General features: G+C 36.6%; 2 protein-coding genes across 2 annotated transcripts in view; one reads left to right on the forward strand and one right to left on the reverse strand.

The window, feature by feature from the left end:
• Positions 1-1,272: 1,272 nt before the first annotated feature.
• Positions 1,273-2,062, forward strand: LOC104531115 (methyltransferase 21C, AARS1 lysine; the record flags this gene model as incomplete). The annotated part of the gene is made up of 2 exons (XM_010175908.1): positions 1,273-1,390; positions 1,668-2,062. Coding segments are annotated over 2 exons (513 nt in total), but the record flags the coding sequence as incomplete, so codon positions are not given.
• Positions 2,063-2,706: 644 nt separating this feature from the next.
• The window catches only part of TPP2 (tripeptidyl peptidase 2), a gene marked incomplete at its 5' end in the record, with an annotated part of 48,726 nt that continues 29,821 nt past the window's right edge, over positions 2,707-21,611 (reverse strand). The window contains 6 exons of the mRNA XM_010175909.1: positions 2,707-3,336; positions 3,944-4,063; positions 12,850-13,057; positions 14,365-14,495; positions 15,341-15,437; positions 15,533-15,684. Of these exons, the coding sequence (XP_010174211.1) occupies positions 3,247-3,336; positions 3,944-4,063; positions 12,850-13,057; positions 14,365-14,495; positions 15,341-15,437; positions 15,533-15,684 (798 nt within the window). The remainder of the gene's footprint in view (positions 3,337-3,943; positions 4,064-12,849; positions 13,058-14,364; positions 14,496-15,340; positions 15,438-15,532; positions 15,685-21,611) is intronic.

A 21,611-nucleotide genomic window follows, 5' to 3' on the forward strand; every position in this document is an offset into this window, starting at 1 on the left:
AGAAAATGAACTTGGGAAGAAGTGTTCAGCTTCCTTCGTGTTTCCAATCTATCACTGCTGGGAAGTAAACAATTAGCAGCATAAAAAGGAGGCTGAAAAAGAAAATTGAGAGAGATTACATAAAGGAGGTTGAAACAATTAAATATGCTTCTTTTTAATAAAGAGGCTGGAACAGTTCCATTACAGTATGGAAAACCATACTTGCAAACTGTTCTTCAGTCTTTGCTTCTCCTGCTCTTAAAAGCAGAATTTTATGTGGGCTGAGAAAACTGCCTTTGAGGGAAGAGAGGGTCAACTGATAAAGACATGGAAATTAGGATTTCAAGATTTTTCAGATCCACATTTATTGAAAAGCTCGAAGAAAATGGCAGACAATTTCAAAACAATAGAGAAAAAGAAAGTGTATGGGTGGGTGAAACAGTATCTTATTTTGAAATGTCAGATCATCAGTTCTCACATTAATCAGGTGTCAGAATGCAGATGGTAAAACTTTCCAAGAAAATCAAGAGGTTGCACAAATCAAAGTGGTGATTCATTAGCTGGCAGCTTTCCCAGAGGAGGTAGCTAGTGTTGCATTATGAAAACCAAGAGTTAAACAAGAGTTAAAAGAGTAACACAACTCTAAACAAAAGAAACAAAAGGGGGAAGTTAGTTTCTTTGGCATTGGTATATGTTGTTTATAAAGAGCCAGTTTATATTCTATTTGTAAGATCCTTACGAAGGTCTGATAAGCAATACTTCCACACAGTTCTGTTAGTTTTGAGGGGTTTTTTAAAAGTTCATAGTATTATCAATAGACAAGTGTTCAGTTGGTAAATAACAGATTTTTAATCTTTCCTTTGGGAAAAAAAAATAAAAACAAAAGTAATTTAAAAAAACATCTCTGCTGAAGCCTGAATCTACTTTATGATAGTGATAATAAACCAGAACATCACTTTTTACATACTGTTAAACCTCTTGTTTGTTGTTCTGACTCTATTGTTCACATCTAAACACTGCCTACCTTGAGCTGTCAGAGGAGTCACAGTGTATAGATGTGTACAGCAAATCCATATCCCATAAACCTAAAACTAAAAATAAGCTGTGTTTTTTTTTTTTTTTAATATAAACCCCAGGACACATTATAATTCTTTCCATATGACATTTTCACGTTGCAACCTTCAGTGTTTTTCATTGCATAAGAAAAAAAAAAAAACCCTGTCTAAAAACATCTAATGAGTTTCTGTGCAACTTACCTGTTACCCTCTTATGGGTATGTGTTAACTGTTTTAGGCACTGGCTTTATCTCAATATCTGGAATCAAATCAAGAACAATTCAACCTCAAAGACAAAAAAGTTTTGGAAATTGGTGCTGGAACAGGCTTGGTTTCCATTGTGGCCTGTATCTTAGGTTAGTAAACTTGTATTTCCTTTTGGGTTTCTCGGGAAAGATGATCTAGATCTGCCACTGTCACTTTAAGACAACGAAGCAACAGCTGAAGTAAACTTTGTCACTGTTTTTTTTAAAAATGAAAATTACTGTAAAATACTGTTTTGTTAATAAAGTAACTACCCTAGTTATTGGCAAGTGGGAAGATGGGGAAGTTATGTAGATGAAGTTTTATATATATATATATATATGTTCAACTACATACCTATGAATTGAAACAAATTCGTATTTTCTTTAGGAGCCTACGTTACAGCTACTGATTTGCCTGAAGTTCTTGAAAATCTCTCATATAATATTTCAAGAAATACACAAAACACAAACATGCACAAACCTGAAGTGAGAAAACTGGTATGGGGAGAAGGCCTCAATGAAGATTTTCCTCTGTCAACGCACCATTATGATTTCATAATGGCAACTGATGTTGTATACCATCATGTAGTTTTGGAATCCCTGCTAGCAACAATGGTGTATTTTTGTAAGCCAGGAACAGTATTACTATGGGCAAATAAATTCAGATTCAGTACAGACTATGAATTTTTGGAAAAACTTAGCACTATATTTAACACAACCATTCTAGCAGAATTTCCAGAATCAAATGTCAAGCTGCTTAAAGCCACAGTAAGAGAGAATTAAAGAGAAAACTATTACTAACTTTGATTTAGTGGCAGTACCTTTCAGTTTGGAATGTTTTGCAGTATTACGGTGCACCTTCTGTGCATTTATGTTTGTAAAGTTGCAGTTATAGCTGAGTTTTGCATTACAAGTTATGAAAAAACTGGCGAGACAAATGATACAGCAATTTGTCTCTGGTTGATACATACGACCTGTTGAAACAGACCAATTTCACTCCACTAAAGGAACAATGTTAGCAGCAATAGTCAGTAAAAATGCTTTATCAGAAAGCTTTGATCTTCCAGGCTGCACTGAACTTTTGTTTGTAAGGTGTTTTCTCTCAGCAAGTTTCATTTATGTACTCTTTCAGAAACCAATACAATTTTTAGCTTCGTTATTTGTTTTTATTAATTATAAAATAATCTTTTAAAGTATAAGAGTGCACATGGTGTTTTTTTGATCTTCAACTCTGCACATTTATTCTGCTGTGTTTTACATTTTTAACATTATTAAACATATATGTATAGCTTTACAATACCTGATCAAGATTTAACTGTCTGGCACTTTTATACATGTATCAGCCTGTCCTGATACTCAGCTTCACATGGATTTTTGAATTTGCCTGGAATCACTCCAAAATGAAGATTTACAAGAGCACCTATGCATCAGCAATTCCGAGTTACACATTGTAACAGATTGAGAGGTTGGATTTTTCTTAAAAAAATTAAATGTAAACTCTTGCAAACAATACAGGTAATGATGTCCCGTTACTTTAGTCCAATAAATAAGATTTTAGCTACTCTTAAGTAGCTTTAAGGCCTTCATACAATTGAAATTAAGATCAAACATGTTAAAATTCAGTTTACTGTAAAAAATACAGAGCTTTTACATTTTTGCATTTAAAAGGAACAGTTAAGAACTTAACATGCATGCAGTAAGCCTTTCCAGCCTAATTCCAAATTCTTGGTGTTGGCAGTTCTGGCACATCCATTGCCAGCAATGGGATGCACAATAAGGAAACTCCCTGATGACAGGAGTTAGGTTAACAGGTATTAAGCTGTACCCAGGTGCCTTTACTGATAAATACACACAATTTAATAATCAGCATTCAGTAATGAAAACATGCGTTCCAATAAAAAGTCAAATTTATCTTTTAATATCCTGCCCCATATAAAAATCACTTTAAGTTTACAATTGTTGGTTTTCTAGAATACACAATAATCAGGTGGATACATGACAGGAAGCCAGTTTTCAGTGAAAGTTGCACAATGAGTCCATCCAAGCAACTTCATTAGCTGAAGGAAAAAAAAAAGCAAACATTTTTTTTTTTTTTTTTAAATTAGAAGCTCTAGGGTCTTACCCTTTTAAAAAATATAAATCCTTCCAACAAAAACTGCATTGATATCGACATCTTACTAAAGAAATCTATCATCAGAAAGATAACAGATTGGAGAACTGATGATCTTTGAATTACTTAGTCCTGAAAGGGGAAAAAGAAAACCATTCCATGTGATCTACAGTCTTCCAACAAAATGCACAAAAATTTTGTCCTAGGAGTTACAGTAATTCTCATTAATTCTCCACCTATATTCTACTAGCAATAATTGTGATTAATAATAGTAAAAATAACAGTGGTTAAACAGCAACACAACAGTATTTTAAATATGCAGAAGATCTTTGGCTAAGTTGTCTCTACTTTCTTTATGCCTCAAAGTAAGTTCCAGAAAATAAATCTGATAAAAATTAGTGTTACTCACAAACTAGCTATTCTAGAAAAAGAAAGAAGAAATCACTACTGATGTAAAACAACGTAAAAGGTATCAAAAATTAAGAGACACTTATGTTACTTTTGAAAGCTTACTCAGCATTGACATAGCCCATTATTTACCAAATACACCCTACCTGAATGCAGTTTTTCAAGTTGTCCTTCGTTGGCTTCTCTTCTGCCAGTTTTGTGGCAAACTTGAGACCTCTCCCATACATTTTATTTACCAGTGCATGCTTATAGGCAAAAGTTAAAACCTACAATGTGAAAACAAAAACAAATTAGATATTTTAATACTTTAATTTTACAAGGCTTAACAAGTAATAGCAAATTCTGTTCAGGCAGCAGAAGTGATTTAATAAAAGTAAAACATTTACACAAGATAGCTTGCATTTTTCTTTGCAGTAAAACAGATGATTCACAGTAGCAGTTATACACATGAACTTCCTAGAGACTATTTCTGACTTCATGAACATGTTTGACTTCAGAACATCTTATGGAACACAAATATCACTATTCTAATTTTTATTCATCACATTTCTATCTTCTTTGGATTTTCATTCTCTAGAGGCAACTGTATGGTATTAAAAAAAAAAAAAAAAAGAAATAAATTTAAAAGAAAATCAAGAACCAGGTAGGTATTTCTTTGACCCACAATAACAAAGATCCAATTAACAGTTTTGATTCCTAGGAAGTCACAAACAAGTATGAATGTACACAGTGAGTGATATATAGATATATATATATATACACACACACAGACACATACAGAGAAATGCATATAATTATAAACAAGCAATGAAGACAGGTAAGCATGAAGACAAGCCTCAGGTTTTGGGCCAGCTCCTCACTATTGGTAATTTATAAAGAAGAGATTACAAAAAACCCTTCCTTTTCATAATATCAATTCTAAAGAGACAGCTTACAATATTTGTCAATGCCATAACTAACATGTGCAAATCAAGGTGTCTACTTAAGAGCTAATGTAAAATAAATCGGATTCTTAACACCCTAACACTGACGGCGTTCTGGGTGTTGCAAGACAGTTCATACCATTTCACCAGTTACAGAACTAAGTACAATCAAGACATTGTTTCATATATTCCCTTTGGAACACTCATAGTAAATAGCTTTTTTTCATTTTTACTGAGGAGTAACGTAGCAAAGGTGGTGAATATGGTGGTGTTTCTGTTGTTGGCAAAGTTTATGAAATCCTGTGTTACGAGTTTGCTGTTCATTTCCCCTCAGTCATTACAAAATTTTTCCTTTTCTCTGCCTCCTCCAACAAGAGTCACACTTTGCCAATGTCCACTTAAAATACCCCATTAAGAAAAGCTAACAAAACCACTTTAAGGATGTTCAGAAATAAACATTTTGCATTACAGTAAAAAAAATCTAGTTATATCTTAAGAATATAAATATTAAGGAATCTACAATCCAAATCCTACAAGGACTGAAGAACCTGCCTAATTTTAGCTGCCTGAACACTTCAATTGAATGTTAATCACATGCACGTCTTTGCAGGTTCAATACTTAAAAGACTGAGCTAAAAAAAAAAAAAAAAAGAAAAGAAGAAGAAATAAATAAGCTTAATTATCAAGCAAGTAAAGATGTAACTTTGAAGCTCTAAAGTATATGCCAAGCAGAGTTGCTCATTCTTCTGTCTTCAAGTACTTATTTTGTTGTGTTGAAGTATTCACTTAAGCTGTTGTAGCCTAAAACACACACATAGATGCAACAATGAGCATACAGTACCATTCACATATAGATTTTCCAAATATTGCTATTGGAAAAATACTTTGCATGCTGCATTCTCAATCCAATTATTTTGGATATTTTCCTAAAGCAAAACATATTAGCAAACACTTCTGAATAACTGCTCAGTGGGTCCATTAGCAGATTTAGTTGGTTAAACTAAATTAAAAAAAAAAAAATCCCTTTGGTAAAAGATGACAGAACCACAAAACAAAAACAAAACAAAAAAAATCAAATGAAAAATGCACTGGAGCTCTCAGCAAATATAACATATCGGAGGCTAACCAGAAATAATGTCACTGCTCTATTAAGAAAGCTCTTACCTGACCCTGTAAGTTTTGAATGGTTATTGAACATCAGTGATAAAGGCAGGAGGAAAGCCACTTGACAGCATTTCTTTCGTAACAGGGCTTCCTAGAGTTTTTGTGGCAAGAAAACAAAGCATTTTACGAAACACCCTTGCTCTGGCCAAATAAAAGTTTGGGTATTTCTAAATGAGAAAAAAGTTCTCTGCTGGACCAAAAGGTTGAAAACAGTGCTTCATGAGCTCTTGATAAAATACAGTAATTTCTGTCCTAGTTCTTGGAAAAAAACACCAATCAACTGTATACAAGTTAAGTGAAACCACTAAAAGTTCATTAGCACTTCAGAAGTTAAGAATAACGCTTGAGATGCTTTAAAATCAGAATAGGTTTACAAATGAAAAATGTTAGATAAGAAATAATACTTTATAACTTGTACACATATTGGACAAATTAAGCCTTATAATTAAAATATTGCAAGCTTTACAAGGTAACAGAAGTGAATATTATGATTCCTTGATATGTGTAAATAAAATGTAAACTGGAGTAGTATTAAGATGTAACAGTGAAAACAGCTGCTATCTGAATGCATAACAACAGTAAATAAACCAATTTGTAGTATCTAAAAGCAGTTGCCAGATGAAGGAATAGGAATGAATTCTAAGTATTTGATATTATTTCAGACTTTCAATAAATATAATTAAGGCTAGCTTTTACAGAACAAATTATATGGCCCAGAAATTGTCCAAAGAGTGATAAAGAAATAAGAAAAGTCAATGTGTACTTCTGGGATACTGAGGGGGAAATAACTGTTAGATACTTTCCCCCAAGCTAATGGCCTGTAATACTAAGTGTGCCAAGAGCCAGCTGCCTAACTTGCCATTAGCTACATAAAGATGCATATTTAAGACAGTAAAATGCTGAAATGATCTCTCCCAAGACATCTGCAGGCTAAAATATTTAAAAGCCTGAAAATACTCTTTAAAAACGAACATAATCTGACAACGCAAAACTACCAAATGAAACTTTCCTAGTATCCTAATACTGTTACCTATGAAAAGGAAACTAGACTTGTATAATCAGTTACTTCATTTATTTAAACAGTTGAATACTGGGTTGAGCGATATAATCTACAGATAACACACTCCAACTACTTGCAAGAACACTGAAGTCATAATGTTTATAATTACCAGCAAGTGAGTTTTTTCAGGTTAATATACATCTACAGTAACAAACTAAGGTTTCTTAGCTACCTTTGTTGACTCCTCTCTGCTCTGTCAACTGGCCTATTGCAAATAAGAGCAATTTTCATATGAAAAAATTGACTCATCATATTTTCAAGGGAGGGGATGGAGTCAAGGGAATCAAGTATCCAGCAACAAGTTTTTGGCAGTGACCGAATACGAGCAGCTGGAAGAGACAGCTGCATCTGAGTGCAGACAGTAATATGAAAAACAATCCTGGCTAAAGATGTTTAAAAGACACGATGGAAAGATGTGGGACTTTGATTTGTTTTTAAACTTATTTTTAAACGTGACTTTTTGCTTATCTCCAACAGCTTATTTAAAAGTTGAGTGGTATTAAATTCTACAGATGAGTCATTCACAGTAGCAAACAGGCAACATCCTACTACTCTCCTGTAGCAATTCTGTTTAACACTGGGGAGTTTGGCCTACAAGTTTTAAAGCTATGTTCTAGGTAAAATAAAATCTGCACAACTTATATTCCACTACTAAAAACTCTGAAGCACTATCACAAAAGAGTTGGCAGAGAGCTGCCTCAACTGGAGTTTATTTGAAACACTTTGGTGTAAACAGAGGACAAATTATCTGTCATATTTCATTTAAAATAAACCTTCAGAGACAAGTGATCTAACTAGAATAGCTGAAAGTGTGAACAAGAGCACTTAACTATTAAAAGTCAGCACCAGCTTCCCTACATACTTGTTACAGTGTGGGGACAAGCACAATGCTTCAGTGGAAAACAGGTAACTCAAAGGAAGTAAAGAATGCCCTCTGGCAACACAGGTGCTACACCAAGGTGAAACAAGGGATAGTATTTGGGTTACTAGAGGATGAGCAGAAATGTCTAGAAAAGCGATGATGATGCCGATTCATCTTTAAAAATGACAGAAGAAAAAATGGTCTCTGTTTTAAAAAAAATTACTTGTCCTTTTAATTACTGACATCTGGATGAACTTTGTCTTGTAAGAAGCATAGAAGTAAAAACACTTGGAGCGATGTTTTTATCTAAAGCTATATATATGTTTGACTGATCAGTGCAGTAATTCAAGTGCCTTATTTCCATCCTTTCTCCATCTTTTGAGTGCCAATGCCACTAAGCCATGTCCACATACAGGGAGAGCTCCACATTTTGGTTTCCAACATAGTGCGTTAGAGTAAGCTGGCTGCCTCTTGAGGACTCATTTGAAGGACATTCACACAAGGTCTATCCCTGATCTTACATCTCTATTCCAACTCTACCCTTCCTTCTTCCAAGCCCCTTCTACTCCCCAGAAGGCAAATGAGTCATGTAAGGTTAAGGTGATACAGTCAAGCCACAACTTTTTATTGGTCTGGTCTAAGGCAGTCCAGAGTAGCATCACAAAAAGGCTGCTAAAGCCATAATTTCTTGTTTCCTACTGAGACAAATTTTGCCAAGTAAAAGTCAGCTGGACTGAAGAACACAATCAACGCTTCTGCCCTTACCCTAGCAAAAATACTTGTTTCTTAGGCAGAATTTGTTTTGAATCATTAAACACTACTTTACAAAATTAAGTCCTCAACATTGTTCCTAAACTGCCCATCTCAAAGAAAGCAAGCTACATGAACAGGATGGTTCCCCTTAAATGGTCAGAACCCCAAATTTTCCTCTAACAGTCTGTAAAATAAAATTATTTGCACTAAGCTATTCAGTTTGTTTTTAAAATAGCAAAATATTCCAGAAGTACAACAGCATATTGCATGGAACATCGAGGCAGAGATTTATACAACTGTTTCATCCAAACAGACAGAAGAAGCTGCAAAGGAGAAAGACCAAAGGCCAATGCACATATTTAAAACATTGTATTGGCCCACCTGTGGGGCAGAAGAGACTTATTTTTACTTGAACAGGAAGCTGAGAGAGCTTTAAGCACAATCCCTCTTAAAAAACTTGTCAGCCATTATAAATGAAAATGAATGGTTCCTGATCACATAGCTTGAACACAAGATGCAGTTTGGCAGAGGTGGGTGGAATGAAGGAACTGTAAAGTATTAAGTTAATTTTTGAAGAGAAGTTACAGCCTATGACGCACATGTACAGCTATTCTCACAGTTTACAACAAAGAGTAGGAATATAACTAAGTTTTTTCTTACACTTTTTTTGTGTCAGGTCATATCATAATCATGTAGTCTTAGTCATTAATAGTGACCCATAAAAGAGCTAAATAAAACATAATTGGACTCTCATCATATGTTTATGATTTTGAATGACCAAAGAACATTCTGTCATTGGCTGGAAACTGTCATGCTAACAACTGAAAGAGCTGGTCAGAACAGTGTAATTGCTCACTACAGTCATTTCATAAGAAAACTAGTAGATAGACATGACACCTGTTAATAAAGGAAATAAAAGAATATGAATTGAAAATTTAACTCCCTTCACCCTAGCCCTAGTCCTTTTCTTGAAATCTGTTATCAGGGAAAATCATTAGAGTGCTCCACTATCTCCTTTCAAAGCTAAATTCTCAATCCCATCAAGGCCCATGTCACTCTATTCTCACTTCTGATCCCTTTCAAAGAGTTTCCAGAAAAAGAAAACAACAAAGTATAAAAGTGAACAATTAAAAGTCTCAGTTCCAATAATCACATGAAAACTTAAAGAAGTAGCATGTATTTCTTTTATTTCTTTCCCTTCCAACTTTTTTTTTTTACCTTATCTATAGATACTCCTAAGATTAGAACTACTGAACAGTACAAAGGGAGAGGTGAGAGGATATCCATCATGTGATCTTTAGACACAATGAAATTGATAGCTAGCAAAAGTAACACTCCATCATTACTGAACAACATACATGCTCCTAGATCACAGAAAGCATGAAGAAAACCACCACAGAAACTAGTGAGCTACATAAATTACTTACCAAGCAGTCACTGAATCACAAATGGTTGAAGGCAGAAGGGAGCTCTGGAGATTGCCTAGTCCAACCCCCCTGCTCAAAGCAGGGCCACCTGTAACAGGCTGCCCTGGATCATGTCTGATTAAGTTTTGACTGCTTCCAAGGACCGAGACTTCATCATCTCTCTGGGTAACCCTTTGCAGCTTTTGATCACCTTCACAGTAGAATAATCCAAACACCACACTTCTCTGCCCTGCTCCCCCTACCCTAACCCACAGAAAAACAAAAACCCAACTTTTTCTTCAGTAGAAGTTCCTGTGTTTTTGCTTGCACCTACTACTTCTTGTTCAATCACTGGGAACCAATGGGAAGAGCCTGGTTCTATCTTCTTCACTCCTGCTCATCATATATCTATACACACAGACAAAATCTCCTTGAACTTTCTCTTCCCCAGGGTGAATACTATCAGCTTCTCCTCATACGACAGATGCTCCAGCCCCTTAAACATCTTTGTGGCCCTCATAATACTACTTATACCAGTAATTGTAACTGTACTGAAACAGGGCAATTTGTCCAGCAGCAAGAATACAGCAGATAAACTGTAGGCGGTCCAGGCAGGGTTGAGTAAGTGGGGCTACGTATGGGTACAGGACAGAAAGGCTGCAGAAAAGCACAGGACAAAGATGTACCCCAGGAATCATTAGGATGTAGTGTGACAAGTTCATTTTCTCCATTTTCAGAAGCCACTCATTCAAAATACCCAGAGCACTCTAGAATGTTTCTGGGCTAAAAGTATCGTAAATGTACTGGTTTTGAGTTAGTACTGGCATAGAGTCAGTTTTCTTCACATTAGGTCCTACAGGCTACGTTTTTGACCTGTGATGAAAACAGTGTTGGTAACAGAGGGGTGTTTTCATTAGCGCTGAGCAGGGCTTGCACAGGGTCAGGGCCTTTTCTGCCTCCCATATCACTCCACCAGCGAGGAGGCTGGGGGTGCACAAGAAGTTGGGAGGGGACACAGCTGGGATAGCTGACCCCAACTGACCAAAGGGATATCTAATACTGTAAGACATTGTGCTCAGCAATAAAAGATATAAAGAAGGAAGGGGAGACATTCAAAGTTACAATGTTTGTCTCCCCAAGTGACGGTTACATGTGATGGAGCCCTGCTGTCCTGGAGATGGCTGAACACCTGCCTGCCCATGGGAAGTAGTGATTTAATTCCTTGTTTTGCTTTGCTGTGCACATGGCTTTTGCTTTATCTATTAAACTGTGCGTATCTCAACCCATGAGTTGCCTCACTTTTACATTTCCAGTTCTCTTCCCCATCCTGCTGTGAGGGGGTGAGCAAGTAGATGTGCAGGGCTCACAACAGTCAATCCATTTAAGATTTCAGTTTGACTAGCAAAACCAAGAGGGAAAAGCAGACAATGATACTGTGCAAACAGGATGGAAATTATTTCCATACAAAATGTTACAAAGTTTTGTTGGCCTTTCAGTACCAATTTAACCATACAGAAGCATCATTATTCAGAGCAAAATCTGCATATGCACTTAGACAAATGCATGGTTCAGTGAGTCAAAGGGACAGGTTCAAACCCTAATCTGTGCGATTCAGATCAGAGTTACTCATTCTGGGCCCAGAGCTCTCAGCTCAAGAGTGTCAGGAATCAACATCTGTCTTGTAAAAAAGCCTGTAACAGAGTTATAAACTCCCAACAAGATCTCTATATTGGCAGTTTTTCCCCTGAAATTATTCCCTCAGCTTTAAAAATCAGAAGTAAACCAGGGGTCACTATACTGGAACACAGTAATGTATTTACAAATAGATAGCAAGAAAATAATGTGCCAGACAATATGATTAAAGCACAAAATCTACTACCATAGAATATTATAATCAGTTAAAGATTAGAAAAGGAATGCTGAAAAGATGTAAGTGTACAAGAATATATTATTTAAAAGAAATGAGGGTATCCACCACCAACCTTCTTGTTCAGGCCTCCAGCTAAAGCACAAGTTCTTATCAGGAAGATTATTTACTGTCAAGGAAATTAAGCAATTTTTTTAATTTCAAAGCTTTTCTTTTCTAACTATCTGAAGTGCTTTGGCAATTTAACTGAATTGTGAACAAAGACATTGGTCACTTCATCTTCCACTAAAACACAGCCAAATGCAGGAGTTAAGTACAGCAACTAATTAATACTCAATAACTCAACAGTTTAACATACAAAGTCATAAACTCTATAAATTAAAAGCTACAGAACTAATCAACTACAACTGATTTTTTTTTTTCTTCTCTCTTCTGGAATAGCTGTCTTTAACAAAGCAGACAAAAACTTAAACCCCATGATCAGGAACCTTGAAATGACAGGGAAATCTCTGCTAATAAATATGCAATGTCATTACTTCCAAGGGTTTCTTCCTTTATCTCTACAGACATTACTGACAGCAAAACACAAAACTTCTCGTCCACAGTGTAGAAGAGGCTATGGAATGTAGGACTGAACAGAGTAGGGATGCTGCACACTTCTGTGTGTGTACAGCTAGAACAGCCCAGAGGTTAATAGAAAATATTCCCTAAAAAGTACAGAAAGAAGCAATTCAATAAAGCATGCAGCTTTTTCATGGAAATCTGGTACTGTTCTATACCCTTCCCTTAACCTCTACCTTCACATGCACAGGGATGGGCTTACCATGGATTTGACAGGCTTGGCAAAACCTCTGTGGAAAAAGGTCATTAAGGAAGGACAACATAGGGGGACAGCATGAAAAGATAGAAGGGAGGAATGTATGAGGCTGTGCACACAAAGGCAGTGCATAATACCAGGAGAAACCATCAAAAAAATCCAACATGCAAGAGACAAAAAAACCTGCTCTGCTCTCTTACCTTGCTGTCAAAAAGATCAGTCCATTTTGTTGTTTCCCAGAATGTATCTGTCAAAGCTTCTGAGCAGCTCTCGTGATCCTCATCTTTGCCTTCTGCATCACTGGAAGCAGCCCCTTCTTGGGACTGCAGATGAAGAAGTTGGTCAGCCAGCGCACTTCCTTTTCGACAAAGTGCATCCACCAAAGTAGTCTTCTGCTTTTCCATCTCACTATGAAAAAACAGCATGAAAAATATTAAGGACTTTTTTCAGACACCTCATTAAGTACAGAACCAGTGCTGTACTGAGTTTAAGCTAAGAAGTTTAGCAGTTAGTACATACAAAATGAAAATGAGCACAAAGTTAACTTCTAAAGCATGGCTATTTACTATAAATTAAACTAATTTCAAAAAATTATCTAGTAACACTATGCATTAAACAAGCTCAAGAATTCTTCTAAGTCTGAAATGCCTTTGATGACTTATGGCAAGGGCAACTCAGGATTCTAAAACTGAATAAGCCAGTGTCTAGAAATACAGCTTTATAGTTCTTGGCATTATAAACAGAGAGAGTCAAATCCACCAACATAAGCAGATACAATTCTGCTGACTTCAAAGGAACTGCAACCTTCTAAAGTACCATTGAATTTAGTGTTCAATTTCAGATGTTAGATTCAACCACATGACCTAATGGGTCAACTTACCAAGAAATGTTTAGAATGAAGTTTATTATGTCATAGCTTTGCTTTTATATTAGCAATTCTAGAATTATACACAAAGATTCAGGACAGTCAGAACAGACAGACTAGTTTTACAATTGAAATCTGGTATTTTATCTAAAATAATCAACAAACATGCACCTCCCATTTTAAGGGCCTAATCTTCAAGTCTGCTACTCTATTTGCAACTAAAATGGCACCATGCCACACACTGCAAAATCCATCATTATTCTCCAGACTACAGTGTCACCTTCAAAATACTGTCTTCCTAAGGAGCTATACTGGTAATTCAGAGGAACAATCTAAAACTAAAGAAAAAAACAGGTCTCAAAAATAGTCAGAAGCACAGAGTATGGTCATCATGCTTTTCACAAATAAAATCTTATGCAAGCAACAGTTACTTCTTAGACTGCTGTCAATTTTGTCTTCAAATACAGATCCAAAAGGTTGCAAAGTATTATGAAAGGGCAGGTAGCATTCAAAATACACATCTCTATCAATATTCTAGTGGTCTCTCTGATCTGAGACTAAGCTTGATATAAAAACTTAATACTCCATTCTGATACATTTAAATCATGAAAGCACTCGTTTATTTTATTTAATATTTCTAGGTAAAAATTTGCAGGTTTCAGTGTTCCTGCATTTTGGAGAGATAATAAGAAAAAAAAGTAATTTTGCAGTCATGTTTGAAATTACCTGTGCCTCAAGAAATAACACACATTATTCACAAAGTTTATAGTCATTCCATTTCTTCTAAGCAGAGACAAAGTACATAGATTACAGAAATAGGATGCAAGAAAATTATTTACTGGGTAGGTACTTTTTTATAGTAGTCGCATCAGGCCTGGGATCAGTCTTCATGGCAAAATATACTGCTAATGCTGTCTGATCAATATGAGAGATTACAGTATTTGCAGCTTCAACAATTTCATCAAGTCTTTTCATTCGTTCCTAAAAGAAGAATTAAAAAAAATTGTGTTTAGCACTATGAAATGATGCTACTTGATTGCTGACTCCACTACCACTAGGATAACTGCAAAGGCATGCAGAAATAACATTAGATAATTCCACGTGTCCTTTTCTCCACTTTCTACAATTTTTGATTAAAAAAAACCTGTAAAATGCGGTGAGTATACGCAAAATGCAAAATTTCCAGAAAGAAAACCACCCTTCAGCACAAATTAACCCTCTTAAATAATGGTAGCAGTTATTAATTTCAGAAATAAATATAAAATCAGAATCAAATAAACAGAAAAATATCCAAGCTACTGACATATACACAAAGCTGTTTATCTTCAATATAAACAAAAAAGCAGACATATGTAAACTTTTCTGCTCACTGTTCTCATTTTTGAGGACAGGGATAGATGGTGGATTTAGCTGTGTCATTTCAAGGGGTTACTGTCCCCAGTTGTCTGAGCAATTCTGCCAGAAGAAATTACCAATCCAGTAGAGGAGCAGAGTGGGATGTGTGTTTGTTTCAGTAACCATCATTTAGAATAAAATTGTTGCAGCCTAAACTAGTAAGGAAACTTACAGTGTGTTTAATTTAACAAGGAGTAAATGATAAGCAAACACAGTAGAGGTAGGCAGATTTTCTTTCATTCTGCTGTGTGATTAAGTAAATCACAGTCAGTTAGGGATGCAGCTGTCAATCTAATTAGGAATTTCTGCTCTACAGCACTAAGTATAGCTCTGGCAGTCACTTCGAGACCAAACATGTATGAAGAAAGCTCCATTTGTTTAGGCCATATGCACGTATTGAGACAAATCAAGTTTAAAAAGCATTAAATAACCTTTTCAGAATCCAGCTGATGAAGTCTTGCAACATACAATGGAAGATGATTAGGAAACGCTTCTTTCAACTCATTATACACGTCAGTGGTATCCAGCCTAGAAGAGAGGAGGACATAGCATGAAAGTACAGATTCTGGATATTTTTTTTGTACAGATGCTTCAAGCTTATGTGGCCATGACAGCAGACATACTTGGTCATCCACTGTATTTTTAGATCTCTCAAAGCTTCAGCAAATTCTTCTTTTACATCTTTTTCTTTTTCCTGTTCTCTTTCTTTCTCTTTGCTGCCATTTTTACTCTTTGATGGTGACGGTATCAGATGATAGTGAACAGTAAGGACATCCTGGAGATGGGAAAAAACCCACATACTGAGAAGGATATAGTACACATTTTTCTGATGCTACATGAAAGCTAAATCCTAGCAAGCAACTACTCTGAGCTACACATACACTGAGTAAGGATTCTGAGAGCGAAGGCAATAATCATTAAGAATACAGGAACTGCTTTAACTTTTTATTTTAAGCAATGCAAGGATGTAAATATTAAAACAGTATACTGGGTGTAAGACAAGAAAGCCTAAAATTTAGCAAGTTTGACATTTTTGTATTCATATAATTTTACGTAATACTAGTTAGGGAATCAGAGGGGTGGGGTTTTTTTCTTAACTTGGTTAAAAGGCAAATGAAAAAAAAAAAAATCACTTAGAGAACCTATCCTACAAATCTGGCAAAAAACAAATGAATAAACATGACTGAATTCTAAAAAAATAATACCACAGTAGCATAAACATGAATCATGCCATAGGAGACACAATTTTATTCCTCCTGAGACAATACTTCTTCCATGTGTCTACTGAATTAGCTGATGCATCCAGTCAATTGTTTTCCAGTTTGCTGCTACAGACTTTCCAATTTCACCTCTATTTGTGCTCAGATTAAGTAGACACAACAGTAATATTTTTAAACCATATAAACTACCACAGAAATATCACTATAGTTTGAGTTCATGCTATACTAGTCAACAATTACCATGAGAAAATCAGCTACAGCTATTGAAAAGAAAAATCCTAACTGATTTTAGACTATGCTCTGAGGTCTGTTTCCTGAGATGATTTACATTTAAATTTGCAAATAAGCCAGCATGTGATTTCAGTCATTGCTTTTAAAACACTGCAATTGCTGAGGGAGGCTGTTTTGTTGGTTTTGGTTTTAATGTTGCAATTTTTAAAAAAGTCTCTCCCAAAACAGTGAGAGCACATGTCCTGTTATTTCAAATACAGGATATTTTGCAGAGAAGATTGCCTAAGTTTAAATCCTCTAGATACCATTACTCTATTGCAACACTGTGCAAAATACTGTGTCACATGCTCAATTGCTGTGGCAATTTAATTACTCATACTAATTATTCCAAAATGCATTTGTGGGAATATGTTTCCCACAAACTAGGTCAGTGTTGTGTAATGAAATTAACTTTTGTGCACAAGATGGAGTTGTTTCAGTTTACTTGGATAGCGAGTAAAAAGGTGAATGTCAGAAACTGCTGCACATAACCTTGAATAATGGACTTTCAACACTACACTTCTGAAACTATTCAAGAACATTGATGCAGAACATTTTTATTTGAACTAATAATAGTTCAAACAGACCAGTAGCTTGGTATGGGTTACTGAAAACAATACTGGTGAGAGAAAGTTATATCAATATTCCCTTAAAACATTTTTTCCAGATATTTAATATATAATCACGGACGAACCACAAAAATCAACATTTACATTTTTTTTTTTTAAACCTAGCATATACCACTAATCTACATTAAAGTGTAGCTTTTGCAGGAACCATTCTGCACACATGGATTTCAAGTATCAAGTGCATGACCAGGCAGTTCACCTAAATAAGGGTTCAGCAAGACCTAGGCCAGAGCATGACAAAACAGGTCATGGAGGCAAGCGCATGTAGCGGAGGATACAGAAGTCAGGAACAAGGTATGAGGCTGGCTAACATAACTAGAATGGCAGAAAGCACAACATGGTTCATTAAAGCAAACCAATAATTTTAAAATGCCTAAGAAGTCAGTTCAGTACAAAAATCTGAATCAGTATTTTGCAGCGTTTTCTGAAAGACTTCTTCTATTGAAACTAATCCTTTACTAAGAAACCTGCCTTCCTAGAAATATTCTTTTAATATTTCAGGATTTTCTTCTTGAAAGTCCACTCTTCAATCTTACTTGGCAACACATGTTTGGAGTTATGTATCTAATGGCCTCTGCTTTCTCAAGCCCTCCCTATATGAGGAGGCTCCACTACTCTGGTTTAAGTTTTAAACCAAGTGCAATTACATTAACAAAATCCCACTTATGTGGATGTTCACTTTCATTTAAGAGACTAATTCTATGTAGCTAAATCATCAACAGTAAAATGTCATCTACCTGTTCCCTCAGCTAGGTACTTTTGGTCTCTTGAGATTCTGCAAGCATTACAAGCTATGATCATTGAAAAGAAAACAATGAGCTTCAGACATAGTCATCCTCCTTTTTCAAAAGAGCTTACAGAAAAAGAGGCACACTTTTCTATACAGACATCACATTTTTAAATGGGATAAATAAGATTTAGGTGCTTATCATATTTAACTAAACTATCACAAGACCATAATATGGACTGAAGGCTTCTTTCTTTTCCCTACTGGTAACCCCCTAGACACCAGAAGACTCCAGAACGACACTGTCATTGCCATTACAGTAACATTAATCATTAGAGATAAAGTAGAGGAAAGGCAACTCTTCACAATTCAGTGGTTTATTCTATTTCCTTACTCAAATTTTAATTAAACTGTTCCACAGCAACAGAATTGCTAGAGTAGCATACTGGGTTTGATTTTATATATACACCTACAAAAAGATATAGAGCTATAGACAGAGAAAGGCAAGGAGTGAGAATGTTATCCATTAAAAAAAAAAAAAAAATTAAGGAAATGTTCAAATTAATGAGAAAGCTGCCCTTTGTTTATCCTCTAAAAAAACAAACCAAGCAATATTAAAAGCTTTGGAAGCATATAGGATATGCACTTTGGTCAACGTACTCTGTGCACAGTTTGACAAGCCTGAGTGAGTTTACTTTTAACTAGAAACACAAACTGCATACATAAACAAGCACAATGCCCTCAAAACAGTCACCTCTTAAAAGACCTTAATTAGAAGTTAATTTTGTTTCAAGATTAAAACTTAGATTTTTGTCTGATGATTCAATATCTGGTACTTTATGTGGAAAATACATATGAAGTATTCTTATTTGTACTTTAAAGCATTCGCAGCAAAACTAACCACAGAAAAAAGCTCCTTCAAGGAACCCATCCCTGGTCTGATTTTCCATATAATAAATACCATGCACATCCACACACCCACAGAGTTGAATGTGCATATGGAATTTTTACCTACTTTAAGATGCATACAATATGTGCAGTGTTGCTTGTATTTACAGAAATACTCTTACTTAATTGAAAATAAATTGAGTTTCTTGAAGTCACCAGCCAGGCTCACACAAAATTAAATCAGACATGTACTTCATCCTAATTTTGAAGGCTTCTTGATTAAACAGGGATAGCGTCTTAATGCTCAAATAAGTCATACTTCTAAAATTGACTTCACAATGTTATTTATTAATCTTCCGCTATGTCTTGGTTTTACTAGGATAAGAGCCCATTTTTTTCTTAGCTACAATAGCTGTGCTTTAGTTCCAGTGTGGGATTTGTTATGAGAAGAACGCTGATAAAAGTACCAATGTTATTAGTTGCTGCTGGAGCTCAAGGCCACCGTGTTTGGCTGGTTCACAGCTGCATTAGGACTGGGAGGGAGAAGCGCAGTGAATAGCAAACCCCAAACTGGCATTTGGATGTGTCAATGAGATATTCCATATCATGTCCTGTCATGTCAGTATATTAACCAGGGTTGACCAGAAACCGGGGGCATTCTCTCGGGGATCGCTCGGGCTCACTCTTCTGGGGTTTCGGGGCTGTCTCTGCTCCGGGATCGCTGGCTGGCACAGGCCGGGCATTGGTCAGCGGGTGGTGAGCAACTGCACTGTGCATCACTTAATTGTACATTCTGTTATTACTGTTATCATTATAATTATTATTTTATTTTAATTAGTAAATAGTTTTTATCTCAACCCCTGAGTTTCCTTGCCCTTTTCTTTCCAATTCTCTCCCCTACTCCCCGGGGAGGGTGGGAGAGGGAAGTGAGACAGCAGGCTGTGTTTGGCTGCAAGGCAAAGGAGTGAAACCACCTCACACTAGTACTGTCAATATCTGCATAATGCAGTTCTTGCTTCAAATTGGAGGAAAGGATGGCAGAGTAGGGAGAAAGATGTAGACATTTTCTATCACTTAGCTAGCTGCTACATATTGCTGCTCAAAAGCTGCATTATGTAAACAAGAAATGCTTCTTACAGACCAGAAAAAGTCAATTGACAAAAAGTCAAAGTTTATTCTGACTATGTTCACAACAAAACTTGGAGACAAGGGGAAAATAAAAGATCAGACTGTAACTGCATTACAAAAGTTAGGTTGGGAAAGAGGAAAGGTGCATAGAACCAATTTGTTTTTCACACAGTTGTTTAGCATGTGCCTCCCCATTAGACACCAAGAGCACTTCTAAGGTACATCGCCTTCCCAAGCCATGGGAGTAGGACACTCTCTACTTCAGCCGGGATCAGTTCAAAGGAAAAACGTAACTGAATTCTGAACTTCATACAAATCACAGGTTTGGTAGTCAGAAAAAAAAGGATTTTTTTTTTTTGTTAAGTCCAGAAATGCTGGAGATAGGAAGACATCAAGTAAAAACCCATGCCCAAGGGTTGTTTTGGGTTTTGTTTTGGGTTTGTTGTTTTTTTGGGTTTTTTTTTTTTTTTTAGATTAAGTTCCCCAGAATAGCTCTTCAAGCAGAAAATTATAATTAGGCATATGATTCTGCTGTAGTAAAACACAGACATCTGCTTATTCTGTGGAAAGAACCCACTGACATTTTTGTCCAGTTATAATAGAATTAACTATCTTCTTTGGAAGGTTTGGCTGCTGTTTCCTGGCATAACCTCAAATTTATTTCATGCAAAATAGAGAAGCTGTTGAATTATGGGCTGGATGAGCAGTCAGGTGGATTAAAACTTCCTGAATGGCCGGGCCCAGAGGGTGGTGATCAGCAGCCCACAGCTGGAGGCCAGTAACCAGAGGTGTACCCCAGGGGTCAATACCAGATCCAGTTCTGTTCAACATCTTCATTAATGATCTGGATGATGGGGCAAAGTACACCCTCAGCAAGTCTGCAGATGACACCAGCTGGGGAGGAGTGGCTGATGCAGCAGAAGGCTGTGCTGCCATCCAGAGGGACCTTAACAGACTGCAGAAATTGGTGGTCAGGAACCTCATGAAGTTTATCAAGGAGAACTGATGAAATCTTGCACCTGGAGGATAAACCTATGCAGTAGTATATGCTTGGGGCCACCCAGCTGGAAAGCAGCTTGGCAGGAAAGGACCTGGGTGCCCTGGTGGACACCAGGTTGAACATAAGCCAGCAATGTGCCTTGTGGCAAAGGGGGCTAATGGTGTCCTGCACTGCATTAGACATACTACCAGCCGGTCAAGGGAGGTAATCCTTCTCCTCTGCTCTGCACTGGTGAGGCCACACCTGGAGTGCTGCGTCCAGTTCTGGGCTCCTCAGTACCAGAGAGACATGGACATACTGGAGAGAGTCCAATGAAGGTCCATGAAGATGATGGGCTGGAACTTACCTCCTATGAGGAAAGGCTGAGAAAGCTGTGACCGTTCAGCCTAAAGAAGAAGAGGCATTTGCAGGGTGGAGGGGGAATCTCATCAATCTGTGTAAATGTCTGTAGGGGGGGTGTAAAGAGAAATCCAGACTCTTTTTAGTGGTGCACAGTGGCAGAACAAGAGCCAATGGCCACAAAGAGAAACACGGGAGGTTCCCTCTGGACATCATGAAATACTTTTTCACAGTGAGTGTGACTGAACAACAGGCACAGCTTGTCCAGGGAGGTTATGGAGTCTCCACCCTTGGCGATATACAAAAGCTGTTTGGGCATGGTCCTGGGACACTAGCTCTAGGTTGCCCTGCCTGAACTGATGGGGTTAGACCAGATGACCTCCAGAGGTCCCTTCCAGTCTCAGTCATTCTGTGAAAATAAAAGTACTTTCAAACAACCCGAAATGCCTACCCTGGATTGCTGGTAGTGCCATGCACACAGGTGCAAACTAACAAGTTCCC

This window comes from Antrostomus carolinensis, unplaced genomic scaffold (assembly GCF_000700745.2).
Source record: "Antrostomus carolinensis isolate BGI_N321 unplaced genomic scaffold, ASM70074v2 scaffold24969, whole genome shotgun sequence".
Taxonomy (NCBI): Eukaryota; Metazoa; Chordata; class Aves; order Caprimulgiformes; family Caprimulgidae; genus Antrostomus; species Antrostomus carolinensis.